This window comes from Hermetia illucens, chromosome 3 (assembly GCF_905115235.1).
Source record: "Hermetia illucens chromosome 3, iHerIll2.2.curated.20191125, whole genome shotgun sequence".
Lineage (NCBI taxonomy): Eukaryota > Metazoa > Arthropoda > Insecta > Diptera > Stratiomyidae > Hermetia > Hermetia illucens.
In genome coordinates this window covers 29,851,572-29,866,221 of record NC_051851.1, presented here as the reverse complement: position 1 = coordinate 29,866,221, position 14,650 = coordinate 29,851,572, and the positions used below count along the sequence as shown (strand labels likewise).

Genomic DNA, 14,650 nt, shown 5'->3' with positions numbered 1-14,650 from the left:
TTTTCGTCAAGTACTGTCGTAGTTAACGCCACCTTGGGAACCTTTCGATGCTAACATCGATATTCCCAATTCTCTGTGGCATTTGCTCTTGATTTTAGATGGGCTGGATCATTTGAAGGATGGTCATTACAACCATATTCACAAAAACGGTCGGAATTTTATGAATGCAGGGAAATTTATTAATTTTTTTTATACATGATAACGGTATTGACTTCATACTGTGTGCTGAATTAAGGAGTGTATCTCTCCTGAATTGTAATGTTGCCAGTAACGATATTACCGACTGCGTTTGTACAGAGTCTCGAACTGGCCAGATATACGTATCTTCAATTTTTTAATTTTTCGAAAGCTTGCCTTAATTTATTGCCCAATTGGTCGCCACGATATATTTTTTTTAGACTCCTGATAATTCAATTCCTTTTATGATACTGTAAACCTCCACCGTCCAATAATAATAAAAATAGGGGGGACGTTCGAATGACTTTACTAAAAGGAGAAAAATTTAAGCCAAGGTTGTACATGTGTTTCTTCAAAAAACCTAAGGTTTATGGACTACGTATAGCAGATTAATAATCAGTTAAGATTTTATGCCTAAAAATCGCATTCCACTTTTTAAATGCTTTTTTCCTCGAAACTGCATATTGAAAATCGGCTGCAACCATAGCCTACTATCTATTCAACCAAATTCTTTGAAGTTTTCACGACTTATCCAGAACATATTTCTACGGTCCGCAAACTAGAATAATTGCGATTCATTCAGTAGTTTTTTTGTTTTATTCATTAAAGAATCCTTAAAAAACACCAAAATTCACACAATTAACACGGCGCCAAAAATTTAGCTTTTAATATTTTTTTAAGTCTTGGCGTTGAAATGCCGTTTAGTTTTTTTCTTTAAGATGACCGTAGCACCCTCTAGCGTGGCAGCAGAAAAACACCTTTTTTTGGAGATGGGTGTATAAATTGCTGTAACGAACTATGTGATCGGGCTGAAAATATACTATGCACGCTCAAGATATTAATAAATCTATGGTGAAAAATTCGTATTTGTATCTTTATCCAGTTCTTCACAAAAAATTTCTAAATGGCCTTCACACGAGATGACCCCTTTAAATTCGAGGGCTTAAGTAGGGAGCAGCTCAAAGGTGAGCTGGCGTTGTTGGGGCTCTCTACAGAAGGGAGCAAAGTAGAATTACAAGAGACTTCATGAAACTTTGGAGTCAGGAGGTACTAATGTCGAGAAGCGTGAATTCCAGTGTGAGCCTAAAATGTTTGTTGAGAGTCGCGGGGAAGCAACTGGAACGACCGCGATAAACAACAACAATATAGCAGCTCTAATGCAAGGCATCTCCAAAACACAAGAAAAATTGGCAGAGCTGACAAGACGACAAGATAAAAAACGAATAAAATTCATGGAAGAGATGACAAGGCAACAAGAAAAGTCTTGAAAACAACAAGAAGAATCTAGAAAGCAACTGGAAGAATTTGTAAGGCAACAAGAAGACGACATGAGGAATGGTTGAGACGTCAAGACGAAAAATGCAAGCAATGGTTGGAAGAAATATTTAACGAAAAGTTAGTGAACGAAAAACAAAAGGAAAGCGCTCTGGAAGTGGCGTGCCGAGAGAATGAAAAGCTGCTGTATGAAGGTAATCCAGAAGTAGTAGAACAGATAGCTGAAACTACAAAGCGATTGGGAGATTCCTCTGAAGAACCACAGGAAAGAAAGGAGGGATTTGTAGTGTTTCAGGATGGAAAGTCGATGTATCAGGAAGTGAGTATACAGAAGGAAGTGATACAGCATGAGAATGCCAAGGAGATTCCAAAACCGATGGAAGAGATGGTGCAAAAAGTTGAAAAGCAGCAGGAGGAAGTCGGCAAGTCCAGTCAGGATATTCGAAAAACACAAGAAGTGATCAGTCAGGAGGTGACTAAAGAGGTGGAGCGAAACTGCCGAGAAGCAGTAGACCATGGAGAGGTCATAAGTGAAGGTGGAGGCAGGAGGAGGCCATGCGAGAAGGAACGAAACAGGTAGAAGAAATTTGTAAGCAACGTGAGCATTCCTGGCAGGCCAGTGCAAAGCCGGAGGAGATAACTATATAGATAGAATTGATACGTCGGCAGACGGAAAGTGTAAAGTGGCGAGAAGCGAGTGACAATTGCTCACCTCGGTCAATTATAATTTAAACGTGGAGTTTTCGCGATTGGGGCAGGAAATTCGACCTAAGGTTGAAATATAATGGCAGTTACTTTTTGATTTTAATTTGCATTTAATTACAAAGTTTCAGCCACATTATAGTTATCACGAAACAATTAATTTGTTCGTAGGTATTCGATATTCCATATTTATGTTTACTTAAACTTACTTTGTTGTATGTATATAATTCATTGTATTATAAGTCTATCAACAGTACTTTTCCCATATACACCAAAGACCTGAATAGTCCATCTTTTCATGAAGTTGAAACGACACATATGACTCTGGATTCGTACATGCCAAGTTTGCACCACAATGCTCCATGTGAAAAAATGAAAAAAATAACAATTTTCTGACATTGCTTATGGAATTATTTCAGGCTCTTCTAGAAGAATACATTCAAATACTCAGTAATTATAGACTGGAAATGATCTGCATAATTAAGCTGTTATAACGATAGTGGTAAAACTACTACTATATATGCCAAAAACGAGTTTGTATTTCTGGAATTGGAAACTATATGTTCCGAATTTTTAGTTCTGATAGTAGACTAGTACTGTGTTGATATAAACGTGAGGAAGGGATGATCGTTATAATCCAGAAAATTTAAGATTATTAAGTGATCTCTTAAAATCTCTTTATAAGTCAGTTGAACATTAGGAATTGCGGTGCCAAAAAGAAGAAATATTTAGATTTCAGATTAAAGTATTTTCAACGAATTCCTATTCGAAAGAATCTTCAAATTCCAATTCGAAAGGATCTTCCCTAACGGAAGTATCTCAGCTTTTCTCTGCTCAGCTCCGAACTCTCGACACAAAATATCAAAGACTTCGATAGCCCCAAGCAGAATCGAACTCCCTAAATCGGACAACTGGGGGTAGCAAGCATCGTGTATAGAAAAATTTATGGAAAGCAAAAATAATTGTAACTTATGTAGATTGAAAAATATCTAAACAAATATAATGTTAACATAGAAAATAGCAGAATGGAATCTTTAATGGAAGCCCACTGTTCCAAAGCTTTACGGTGTAATTATGGGGCCTTGTTTGTGCGAGTACAACATTTAGATTTACTTTATCGAGAAAACTGCGATATATTATGTAAGTGCATTCTATTAAAAGGAAATCATGTTCGACAGATATTGTCCATGTACACCATATAATGATATCATTTCTATAACCACATTATTGGAAAAATAGACTTGTACCCAGCTCCACAAAATAACACTGCAGCGGCTGCCATAATTCCTTCCGCATTGTAATGGATTTGCAGTATTGCTAATATCTCAGTACATATTTCGATAATAAATACATAATAAACATGAACAGCTTTCAAATAAAAGGGTTGTGTAAAAAGTGTATTACATTTTAGCATTAACCTCTTCAGGACAACTACTTGCAGTAATTAAACGTAAATTGTATAATTATGTTACTCTAATAATGTTTGGATATCGTAATTCAGGTATCTAATAGTACAACATGTTACCACCTGATAACATATTATCAGGTGGTAAGAATGCCTTATGTTCATAGGGGAGAAATTGGTGATTATTTGAGTGCTATATGGTGAAATTCTAGGTAGTTCTCCCAATGGCCCTACCTGTTCTTCAGTGAGACAAAAGGAATGAAATTGGTTTTTGGGGGTTGGGTAGTATTGTTTTTAAAATTTGAGAAAATAAATGTAAATTTGAAGTTGACAATCCAGTCCTTATAGTTGTAAGGACGGTAAACCATTTACAGTGATACACAATCAAAATTGTCCACGTTTTCTGGTAAGCTGTATGTAAATTTCACGAAACGTTATTCCAGAAATTGCAAAGAGTATATTAGGACAGGATTGGGAATATGATTACATTCGCTTTCAATCAGGACTCAAATCATTTACAAATCATTTGGATTTCAAATTACTTCTTCTCTATTTTTTTAGATGTTATACATAACTTTTTTATACAACAAATTGAGTACCGAAAATGAGGCATTGGTATTGAAAGCAAATGGCCATAAAAGAGATCAATTTGAAGAGACATAGTTAGTTTTTATGGAGGAGGAAAGCATGTGGCGCGGCAGGATTCGCGGCATTGGAAATTTATTTCGAATGTCGCGAATACCAGCGGACAGATGACGTCACCGGTGCTCCACTCAGTTCGGACCTCACTGCAAGAGTGGGGAACAGAGTAGGTGACGAGAAACGTTAAAAGAAAAAAAGACAGTTGGTTGGCAGTCATTGAAGAGGAATAATTTGTAATATAATGTTGCTTAATTTGATAAATCATAATAGAATTTAAGTAAGTAAACTTCAAATAAAATAATGAAAAGTTGTGTTTAAGTTAGCAGTCCATAAATTCTATGACTGCCAACCAACTGTCTTTTTTTCTTTTGACGTTTCTCGTCACCTACTCTGTTCTCCACTCTGGCAGCCAGGTCCGAACTGAGTGGAGCGCCGGTGAGGTCATCTGTCCGCTGGTATTCGCGACATTCGAAATAAATTTCGAATGCTGCGAATCCTGCCGCGCCACAAGCAACCAAGCAATGGGGAAACAACTCCTAGAATTAGTCCTTCACGGGAAAATCAAAATCACAAAAAGTGCCATACCTTATCGATTTCAATATAGTTAAAAATAATGATAGCCGCCACTTTGCTGCACATACGTTTCATACATTCTCTCATTCGATTATAATAGCTAATATAAATGGTACTGTGTCTCACTTTCCTAATAAATCATTCGCCGAACTACGAAACATTCAGAAGAAAGTGGAAAATCTGATGATATCCTTACATGAAGCAAATGCAAAGCCAAAGCTGACTGATAAAAACCTCGTTTCGTCAAGGTTAAGGCCTTGTTGAACAAAGTTAGTAAAGAACTCAAAAGGATGCTAAGGACAAAAAAAACCTGAAACTTGATACTTTTGTTGGTATCCTGAGACCAGGAATGGGCACCAATTACTTAGTGTGAAAATCCCTAAAGAGAATGCTAAACTCTGTTTTACCAATGGCCCTAATAAAGAATTGCTAATTGCTGCTCAAAGATTGCCAACTCTTGCTGTTCTCTTTGACAAAATCCTTAAACTTTCGGGCCAAGAGCAAACTCATCGGGTTCTCACAAAATATAATTCCTACAGAAACTCAGTGGCATCAACTAAAACCTTAGAACATTAGGCTTAGTAATTTGTATAACCTCTTCTTTAAGGTTAACGTTGGTAACTCCCTAAAGTAGATCAAGTACTTACTCAAACCATCATAGTCGAAAAAAATAAACCTATCATCGGCCTGGTGCCCATACGCACTGTGATCGGAAGTGGCAGTAGATAGGTCACGCATTAAGGAGGGGCGATAATTGTATTGTGCATCCTAAGATGGCCGATGGCGTAAAACAGTAGAGGACGAGTGGCGATGCCTCGAGAAGTCTCGGGGGGAGCTAAAGGGCATTTTTGGTAATCGAAAACGAGGTTGACGTAGGTGTACTTGCACGCATTACGCACCATCAAAAATTTACGAGAACTCAAATTGAAAAAGAACTTACCGTTTGTTATAGGGGAGTTTCTTAGGGGGACGTGAAGAAAGCTTGGGTGACTTCGCTTTAACATCCTAAAACCCTTTGGAAAACTGCAGACAATAGCGGATTCACCTTTATTATAATGCGAAGAACAGATCCTTATTATTCACCCATATATCGGTCCAAGACTCTTATCAGGAGAGAGGGGCTCAAAGAAACTGTGATTCTGTTTCATTATTATTTATTTGATTTAACACAGCGTAAGTGGCGAGTCCAGAGCAAGGTAATTAAGATTCCGACCTAGATCGATAGGTCAAAAAGTTGATGCTGTTATGTCGGCGGCTTTGCGTCATATGCAACATTTCATTTGTTTTATCCAGTGACAATCTGACGAGGGAGTGTATTTGCTGATATGCAGCTATTTTTTTTCTTTGCGGACTCCCTATTTACCTCACCCAGAACAATCACAGACAGACACAAACCGATCAATCCCCCGTGCCGAGGCTTTTGAGATATGAATTCTCGCTTGATTATCGATTGTATACTCTAGTGAATTACTTTTACTGAATTAGGAATAATCCCAAAATCCCAAAATTGGAGAAATCTTTGTTCCACTCATGTCTGCCGGTTTGAGACAGAGTTTAGACTCGAATTGATTCCTATTGAGAAGCTTGATGGTATATTGATCCCTTGCAGAACTAGAAACAAAGCTATCATATACAGGACGTACCTCGCACCAAACATGCCATTGAGTGATGTCTTCCGTGCACACCTTATTCCCTCAGCCATGAACTTTGTATTTGTAAGTAAACTCGTCTACATTGAGGGTTGAAAAAAGGAGACTAATTGAATTGAGACTAATGAATTCAAGCTGGTTTCGGTTGTTAATTGGAGAAATAAGTAGATAGCTCTGGTTTTAATAGTAACATTAAATGCATGGAAATTATTGGGTAGTTTTCTTTTTCGTCTGGGCAGATGTATAACAGGGAAGAATGGAATAAGTGGTTCCCGAAGGATCGCTATATTATTACTAAAATTATTAAAATAAAATTTTAGCGGAAAAGAAAAACCGTCCATAAATTTTCAAAAATTTAATCTATAGAAATACCGCAAGGACACACAGATATTCAGTGGATATATGTGCAAATATAATTGACATGGTTTCATTGCATCAATCATACCTTTCTGCACTCCATAGTATAGCCAGCAATGGAGTTGCCGCTCTTTCTCAATGTCTGGCTTATCCACTGTCACTTTTACCTTCTAATTAACGCTTTTACCGGAACTTGGCCCGTTTGCTGAAGTTCTTCATTCCAAACTGTATCAACCCAAATTACTTAGATGAGACGACCCAGGCAAGTGTTGACAAAGGCTTATTGCTTCCAAGTTCTTGATGGTCATGTTGATATAGCTGCAAATTAGCGCTGTTAACGCACCGAGTTCGTAGCCCTTGTAGGCATTAACAACACTGACTAGATATGCAAGTTGAATTTCAACGCGCTACCCAATAATACGGACAAGCGGGGTGCGGCGACCAGTCAAACTGAGAATCTTGCTTTATCAGTATTCACCTTTAATCTGACTCTGCTTGCCTCTTTCTTCAGGGTAATTTGGTCAAGGTTCATAGCTTACAGATAAAGCACGCAAATGCCATCAGTATTGTGACCGTGATAAAAGAAAGGTACCATAGTTTATCGAAGCCCTTCACGCCTTCCGAACAAGGCAGTACGGACTACGACTGACGCTTATTTAGAAAGCGTAAAGTAATGCCCATAAACTCCTTGGTGACCCCGTTCCAAAGCTTCTTTGATGTTATTGAAGATAAGTCTGCAAACTTTTACACAATGATTCTCAGAGTTTGTGCATATGGCGCGAAGTGGGAAGAAGAAGGACTATATATTTCATAGACTGTTACAGACTTCTATTGTTGTATATGTTGTTTTGTTCGGGTTGTTTATTGTTGAAAAATAAAAAAAAACGCTAAATTTTCCTTTAATGTCGAACAAATATTTTATTTATCATATATCGATATTTGGAAGATCACTTGTCCTCTTCCTTAGTACGTGTTAGTCTGGGGACTTAATGATATTTTCATGGAAAGTTTTTTAAAGCAATTATTTTTTCTATTGCTTGTTCGTCTTCTTCTTCTTACGTTTTCTTTCAGTTGACTTAGTGGTTGAGAAATGTTTTGATAAGAATTGATGTTACAGCCAAGATTCATTAATTTCTCTCCACTCCGCTTTAGTCTTTAAGATATTACGCGCTTTTTACTAAATTTTCTAAGCCCCATCTTCGTTATGATTCTTATGATATAAAGTTATGCTAGGTGGGGTTATTTTCAGACAATTCCTATATGTTTTTTGGATTTCTTTTAGATGAATTGACAGATTTTGGACTCTTTGGACTCTCTCCACGCTTTAACTTTCTCGGGGCCCAGTATAGAGAGACTAAAAAAAATGTCGGAGAAGCCCTCACAATGTTCATTTACCTCCTAGAACTTCTATTAAAATCATTTTCTACCAGCATCGTTCATACGTTTTTGTAAGTCTTAAATGCAGAGGTCGTCCAAATTGTTCCTCCAATAGCCCACCAAAACTATGTATATCTGCCTCTTAAATTTGAAGAGAGAGTAGAGTAGGCAGGTAGGCAGGTAGAATAGAGTTATTTAAGAAATGCAGGAATATCTTCTCCGTTTGCTAACAGCCGATATTTTCAAGATATATTGAGAGTATTATTGGTTGAATGGAATATTAGGGTCTTCATGTTGTTGTTCCTTGAGAAGCAGTAAGAATGCCGTTCGAACGACCTTAGGTTCTCTCGTAGAGGTTTTAGGCGAGGTGAATGTTTTGACTCCAAGAGTTGCCTTGATTCATTAACGAAGTTTGAGCATTGTTGGTTGTTTGTCATAATTTAGCGATATTTCATGTAAAATTTCAGAAATAATCGTTGGCGCAACAATCTATATTGGTGCAGGGCTCTCAAGCGTGTCAGAGCATTCCCATCAAGACCGTAACAGTATACTGTAAGGAGCAATGTGATCAGCATTGCGTTCGTTCGAGATTATTACCAACTAAGGCGACTGGTATCCGACACCCAGCCATGATAACAAATCCCTCTGCCACCAGTGAGGTTTGAACCGTGACTTTCCGCTATGACAGCCCAGCGCTCTAACCACTTGAGGCTTCCGAACAAATTCCAGAAAGGTCAATAAAAATTTAGACCGGAAAATCCACATTTGGTGATGCTATGTTCTCACAAATTCCGTTACCAATACTAAAGAAAATCGATGCGTTGTTTTCCATGGTTTTCAACGTCAGCTGAAGCTAACGCAAATTTTTATTGGATGCCTAAGTACATCTGGATCGAATGTACTCTCACTGAAAACTGTGTCAAAGTGTTTTTGAAGATTTCAGACGGGACGTTCGACAGTTGACAATTGACCTAAGAAATGATTGCTGAATGCTATGAATGTGTTAAGAATATTTTATCATCATCTAGGATACGCGAAAAATATCTTCTCGATTGGTTCCACGCACTTCAAATGACGCTCAAAAGGAGGCACGCGTTCATTTCGCTAAATATTTACTGGTGACATTTAGAAAGGGCCAATCTAGCATCTACCACAAAGTTATTACATGTGGGTAAGCTTGTTTCTATAAGTATCATCCAGAAACCAAACAACAGTCTATAATATGAGCCAACAAAAGTCAACACCTAAATTGATGATATCAATTTATTTCCGCCTGGCAAAAATTGTAGCTGCCTCAGATAAATACTCAAAATTCAAAAAAAGTCCGCACGTTATTAGCGTATAGTATAGCGTATAGCAAGCTCAATAAGTTACGGAAGGCGGGTCACTTAATCCGTATGGATGACGATGATCCAAACCGGAAAGTCTATAAGGGCAATATCTATGGTAAAAAAAAGAAGACGAGGCAGACCCTGCCTAAGATGGAGCGATGGCGTAGGTCAGGACGCCAGGCAGCTTTTAGGGATATCGAATTGGTGGACCTCGGCGCAAAACCGGGATGTCTGAAGTTTCTTTTTAAGGCAGGCCTATACCTGATCCCGGTTGTTGAGCCATTGATGATGATGGTGATGATAGATACTTAAATATTTTGAGTTCCTTCATGACCAAGGAACCATTAATTAGTCACAAATGTTCGGACCCTGAATGCGTCATAAGATTTGTGGGTAGCGTCATATTGTGGAAAAGTTCAGCATTTCATTGTATCTAATATACAAATAAGACAATAGAAAATACTTTTCACGTTCCCCATTCTCAAGCTTTCACTTGTCTGGAGAATTCATTGAAAATTACCGAAATTACTGATATCTAATCAGGTAAACGTGAATGTGTGAATTCGTTGGTGCATTCCCCTATGTTTGTAAAAAAAAATAATTGTCGTACATGTATGTATGTGAATATCAAAAATATATACATTTTCGTTAGCGCGAATTACGTGGGCATACCATCGAAGACCCCTCTCTCGCAGTTTTTCCTCGATCGATGCTACGCCATATCGATCGCGGATATCCTCATTTCGGATGTGATCAAAACGTGTCCCGCCACTATTCCAAAGCAACATCTTCGTCGGCCAACACTCAGAACCATAGAGAGCGACAGAATGGACGATATTGCGATAAATTTTAGATTTGAGACGTTCGTTGATACGTCCACCACAAAGAACACCAGTTGCGGAACGCACTTCATCCAGGTTGCGTTTATGCCTGAAGTAATCTCATAACGCAGTTTTCCATTGGCTGATAGCATTGACCCTAGTTATTCAAATCGCTCAGTTCTAGGCAGATCACTGCCATTAACAGTGATTGTGCCTGTTTCATTGGGATGGGTCGTCAAAAACTCAGTTTTATTCAGATTCAATCTGACACCGTATTGCTTGAAACGATCATTCCATTTCTGGACAAGTTGCTGTTGATTATTGTTTTATTGGACGCTATTATCTTCATAAAGCAGTGTATAGGGCGTTGGACATTGGATGTCCCGTGTTACAGTGTCCATAACAAAGGGCCCCTCGCATCCTTCATGAACACCAACGGAGATACGAAGCGGTTTTGATACACCCGCCACACTTCGAACCTTACTTTTCGGATCGTTGTAGAGCAATCGAATCCAGCGCACAAGTTCTTCTGGCACTAAGTGCTGTCGTAGAGTATACCAGATGAGTTTGTGTGGCAAATGATCAAACACTTTCTTTAGATCCAGAAATGCAATGTAAAGAGGGAGATTCTTCTCACGGTGTTTCTCCATGAGTCACCGCGCAGCGTGTATTGCGTCAGTAGTTGTGCAGTTCTTGACAAATCCCGCTTGATTCACGGTTATTTCAACGATTTCTCGAATACGGTTATCAAGAATGCGTTCAAAAATCTTCATGGTATAGGATAGTAATCGGATCGAACGGTAATTTGAACATTCTGCTGGATTACTTCCCTGTTTCCATATTGAAACTGTGGTACTTTCCTGTCAGTCAGATGTTGTTCTACTTTCCTGAATAATCCGATTAAAGAATTCACTGAGCCACAGTGTTGGGTCCTGCTCTTCGCTTTCCAGAGCTCAGATGCGATGTCGTCAGGGCCTGTAGTTTTCCCCGATTTTATTCGTTTTATTGCCTCCTTGACTTCATTTGCGCTGACAGGTAGAGCTTTTCCAAATCTCAGCAATGATTGTGGAAGTGGAAGATGAGCAAATTCTTCAGTTGAAATCTGCTCGAAGTATTCTCGTCATCTATCCGTTGCGGCTCGACGGTTGGTAAGCAAAGTACTGTTCTTGTCATTAACGCAACAGAAGTGTTCGATATCTTGTGTGCATTCGCTTGGGCTTTTGCCAAGTCGATACAGATCTCCCTTGCCACCCCGAGTGTCCGGTTTATAAGAATGATTACAACTACTATATGCTATTTAAAGTTGGTAGATGGCATCTTCTTTAATAAGTATCCTAAGTTCCAACTGTCAAAAATGACAATTTAGTGGTTGCTTTTGTGTCCCTGTGAATAATATATTATCTTCAACGAGGTAATAAGTACTGACAAACTTTTGCCCGGAATCTGAATATTTAACCCACGAATCCTATTTCTTAAAATTGTCTTAGTGCCTTTATCAACCGTACTCGCTAACACTTCCTACTTTTTTTGGTGTTGGTTTCTTAACGTCTATCATGTCAATTTATTACTATAAAGCTGTGAATACTGATATGGTTTTTGTAAGTAGGAAATCTATCTTTTTTGTTTTGATCTTGTATTTTTTACTCTATTGATTTGGGGAACAAGGATATAAAATGTTAATTAAGGGTGTTATGGAGAGGTGGTTTCTTATGCAACTAAAATTCTCCAAAGTTTTAACGGCTTGGAGAACTACAGGATATTCAGCTTGTTGAGTTTAAGTGGTATCTGAACGGGTTAAGGTTATGGTAGGTACCGTCTTTTTAGGGTGAATTGATTCAATGATAACACTAGGCTCACATGTAAAAGAATGTATTCACAACAACTTCTGTCTGAGATTTACTTTATGCGTCTTCGAATGATTCTTCTAATTCCAGCATGAAACTGAGTAGTCTTTTCAAAAACTTATATTCGAAGAGTAGACGTTATTCTTGAGGCAGTGCCTTTTGCATAAGTTACAACTCAGTTCACCCAAAAAGATAGTGTGGTTGAAACTTGATTTGTCCTTATTCTATATTCTATATAGAACACTCTTCTCATAGGAAGACAATATTCCATGCCCAATATGCTTCTCTCTGATCGATTTAAATTGGACGAAACGCGTCTATACCTTTGGGACCTCGCCGCCTTCGATGATACAATATTTACGTCATTTTGACAAAAGCAGTGTTTCATCGGTTCACGTATATATATACTACCCCCTTGGGACGAAATATGTCTTTTTGCCATTTTTGAAAAATCAAATTTGATGCATTCAATAATCCTTACCTTGTGGTTTTGGCACATTCCGCTTCAATTGCATCCATTTGTAAGTCGGCACAGTTTGCTGTTGCTGTTGTGAAGACATTTGTTGATTTGATGTTCCTCCCGGTGAAAGGTGTCCTCGATTCATTGATCCCGGCGACGTTAGAGCATTGATCTGCTGTCTGCCTGGAATACCTGTTGTTAACGTGTCCAGACCCATTTGATGAGCCAAGGAATTATCGACAGTGCTATATCCACCGTGTTGCAAATGCGGGGCATGATGCCAGGTGGCGTGACTGGGAAGGGTACCATGTTGTCCTGGCTGACCAGTTGCCACCAGAAGATCATCCGCTAGATTGTAATGGGTGGAAGAAAGCGAAATTTTCTCATCCGCCGTGTGGAGGTAGCTCGTATTAGACACTGTGTGCGGGCTTTGGTTATAAATGCAATCCAGATTTGTGTAGCTTAATCCATTTTCCGAACTAATGATATGTGGGTCCTGGATCACCGTGGTCTGTTGACCAGTCGCGGGATTGTAGTAGGATTGAACACTGTCATTATCATAATATGAATCACTTGGTGAACTGCTTGATGGATGCTGCGGGGTAGTAGTGGTTATTCCATACTCAGCGGCCGTCGGACTATAAAGATGCGAGTGATAGATAGAATTTGATCCTAGGCTGGTTGATGTTGTGATGAGGGAGTTGTTAGAACTATTGGCGTTAATTATATTATTGTTATTATTACTATTGTTAGGTAAATTTGGGGTTGAGCAACCAGTTCCTACTACTCCCGCCGCAGAGCTACTTATGTGATAGATATTTGTATCGTTTGTCCCCAGATTGTGCTGGTTATGAGCGTTATACTGTAAGTGATTGTGATGATGCAGATGATGATGCGATGAGGCTGGGAAGTAAGTGTATCCGCCTGCTCCCACATCGGAGCTGTGATAATTATTTGAGGGATTTCCGTACATGCTCACGTCCATCATATTGAAAAGCACCCTATATTTTCGTTTAAATACTTTGTCTAATTCCCATCCACCATTTCAATTGGAAACCACTTTATCAACACAATCTCTATCCTCGCTAGTAACAGCGTCCCTCCAATGGTTGCACAATATATTATTCAGCACTTTTCACACTTTCATTCAAATATGGTCGGAATTCCTTCAAAATTCATATCAAACTTTTCAAGGGATTTTATTCATCGGTTCGTAAGGATTTAAGCACTCCTTGTCGCTAGTTGTCCTGATCACAATACCGCAAATGTACTGGTTCAAATTATTACACGTAGGAAATTCCACAATAATACACAAGGAAACTCGACACTGCACAGTAACTTAAGGAACTCGGTACCGGAAAACGCGTTTTCCCGTCTCAGAAACAACTTTTCATGAAAGGAAACCTTCGTCGTCGCCCCGTCGACTGTTACCACTAGAATGTGACTCCCCACGCGGCGAACAGGCAGTCATTCACGATAGTAGCCCTGGTGAAACTGGTTTTGAGAAATGCCTTATCAGTGGACAAAACATGGTTGTCTCTTTTCTATCTTCACAAACTGATATCAGGAGGCGTAACCCGAAAGTATCTTATTTTCGGTGCCATGCGCACTTTAGATTAGGCGGGAATTGGGCTTCCATTTTCTGCGATTAGGTTATAGCCACGCCTAATGAAGTGTGAATTGGATACTAAGCCCATGGGAATGGTTGGGAACATTGCTGGGATCGGCATGTTTTCGGAATTACTTAATCCACGGGAAAAAAAAAATTTGAAGGCTGGCACATGGCTTCGGGGTTGTTTAGCCGTTGCAAGGCAATCCCACGAGATGGACGATTCAGAAGAAAGAATCTCAAGATACAGAAATGCGAATTTATTCGACAACTTGATTTCTGTTTACTATGGGATTTACTTACATTGGATTTCGATTTTCTGTCAGGAATTGCGAGAGATTCAAGGTTAAGGAAATGAAGGTGACATCTATTTGTACTATAGTTTAAGAAGTTCGCGTAATTGAACAAAGAGTGATAGCTACGCGGAT

The 14,650-nt window shown here is 38.8% G+C and overlaps 1 protein-coding gene across 1 annotated transcript in view; it reads right to left on the bottom strand.

The window, feature by feature from the left end:
• Window positions 1–14,073, bottom strand: part of LOC119652613 (homeotic protein labial) — a 113,207-nt gene extending 99,134 nt beyond the window's left edge. Inside the window, exon 1 of the mRNA XM_038056850.1 lies at window positions 12,635–14,073. Coding sequence (XP_037912778.1) covers window positions 12,635–13,601 — 967 coding nt within the window. The 5' untranslated portion in view covers window positions 13,602–14,073. The remainder of the gene's footprint in view (window positions 1–12,634) is intronic.
• Between the last annotated feature and the right edge of the window lie 577 nt (window positions 14,074–14,650).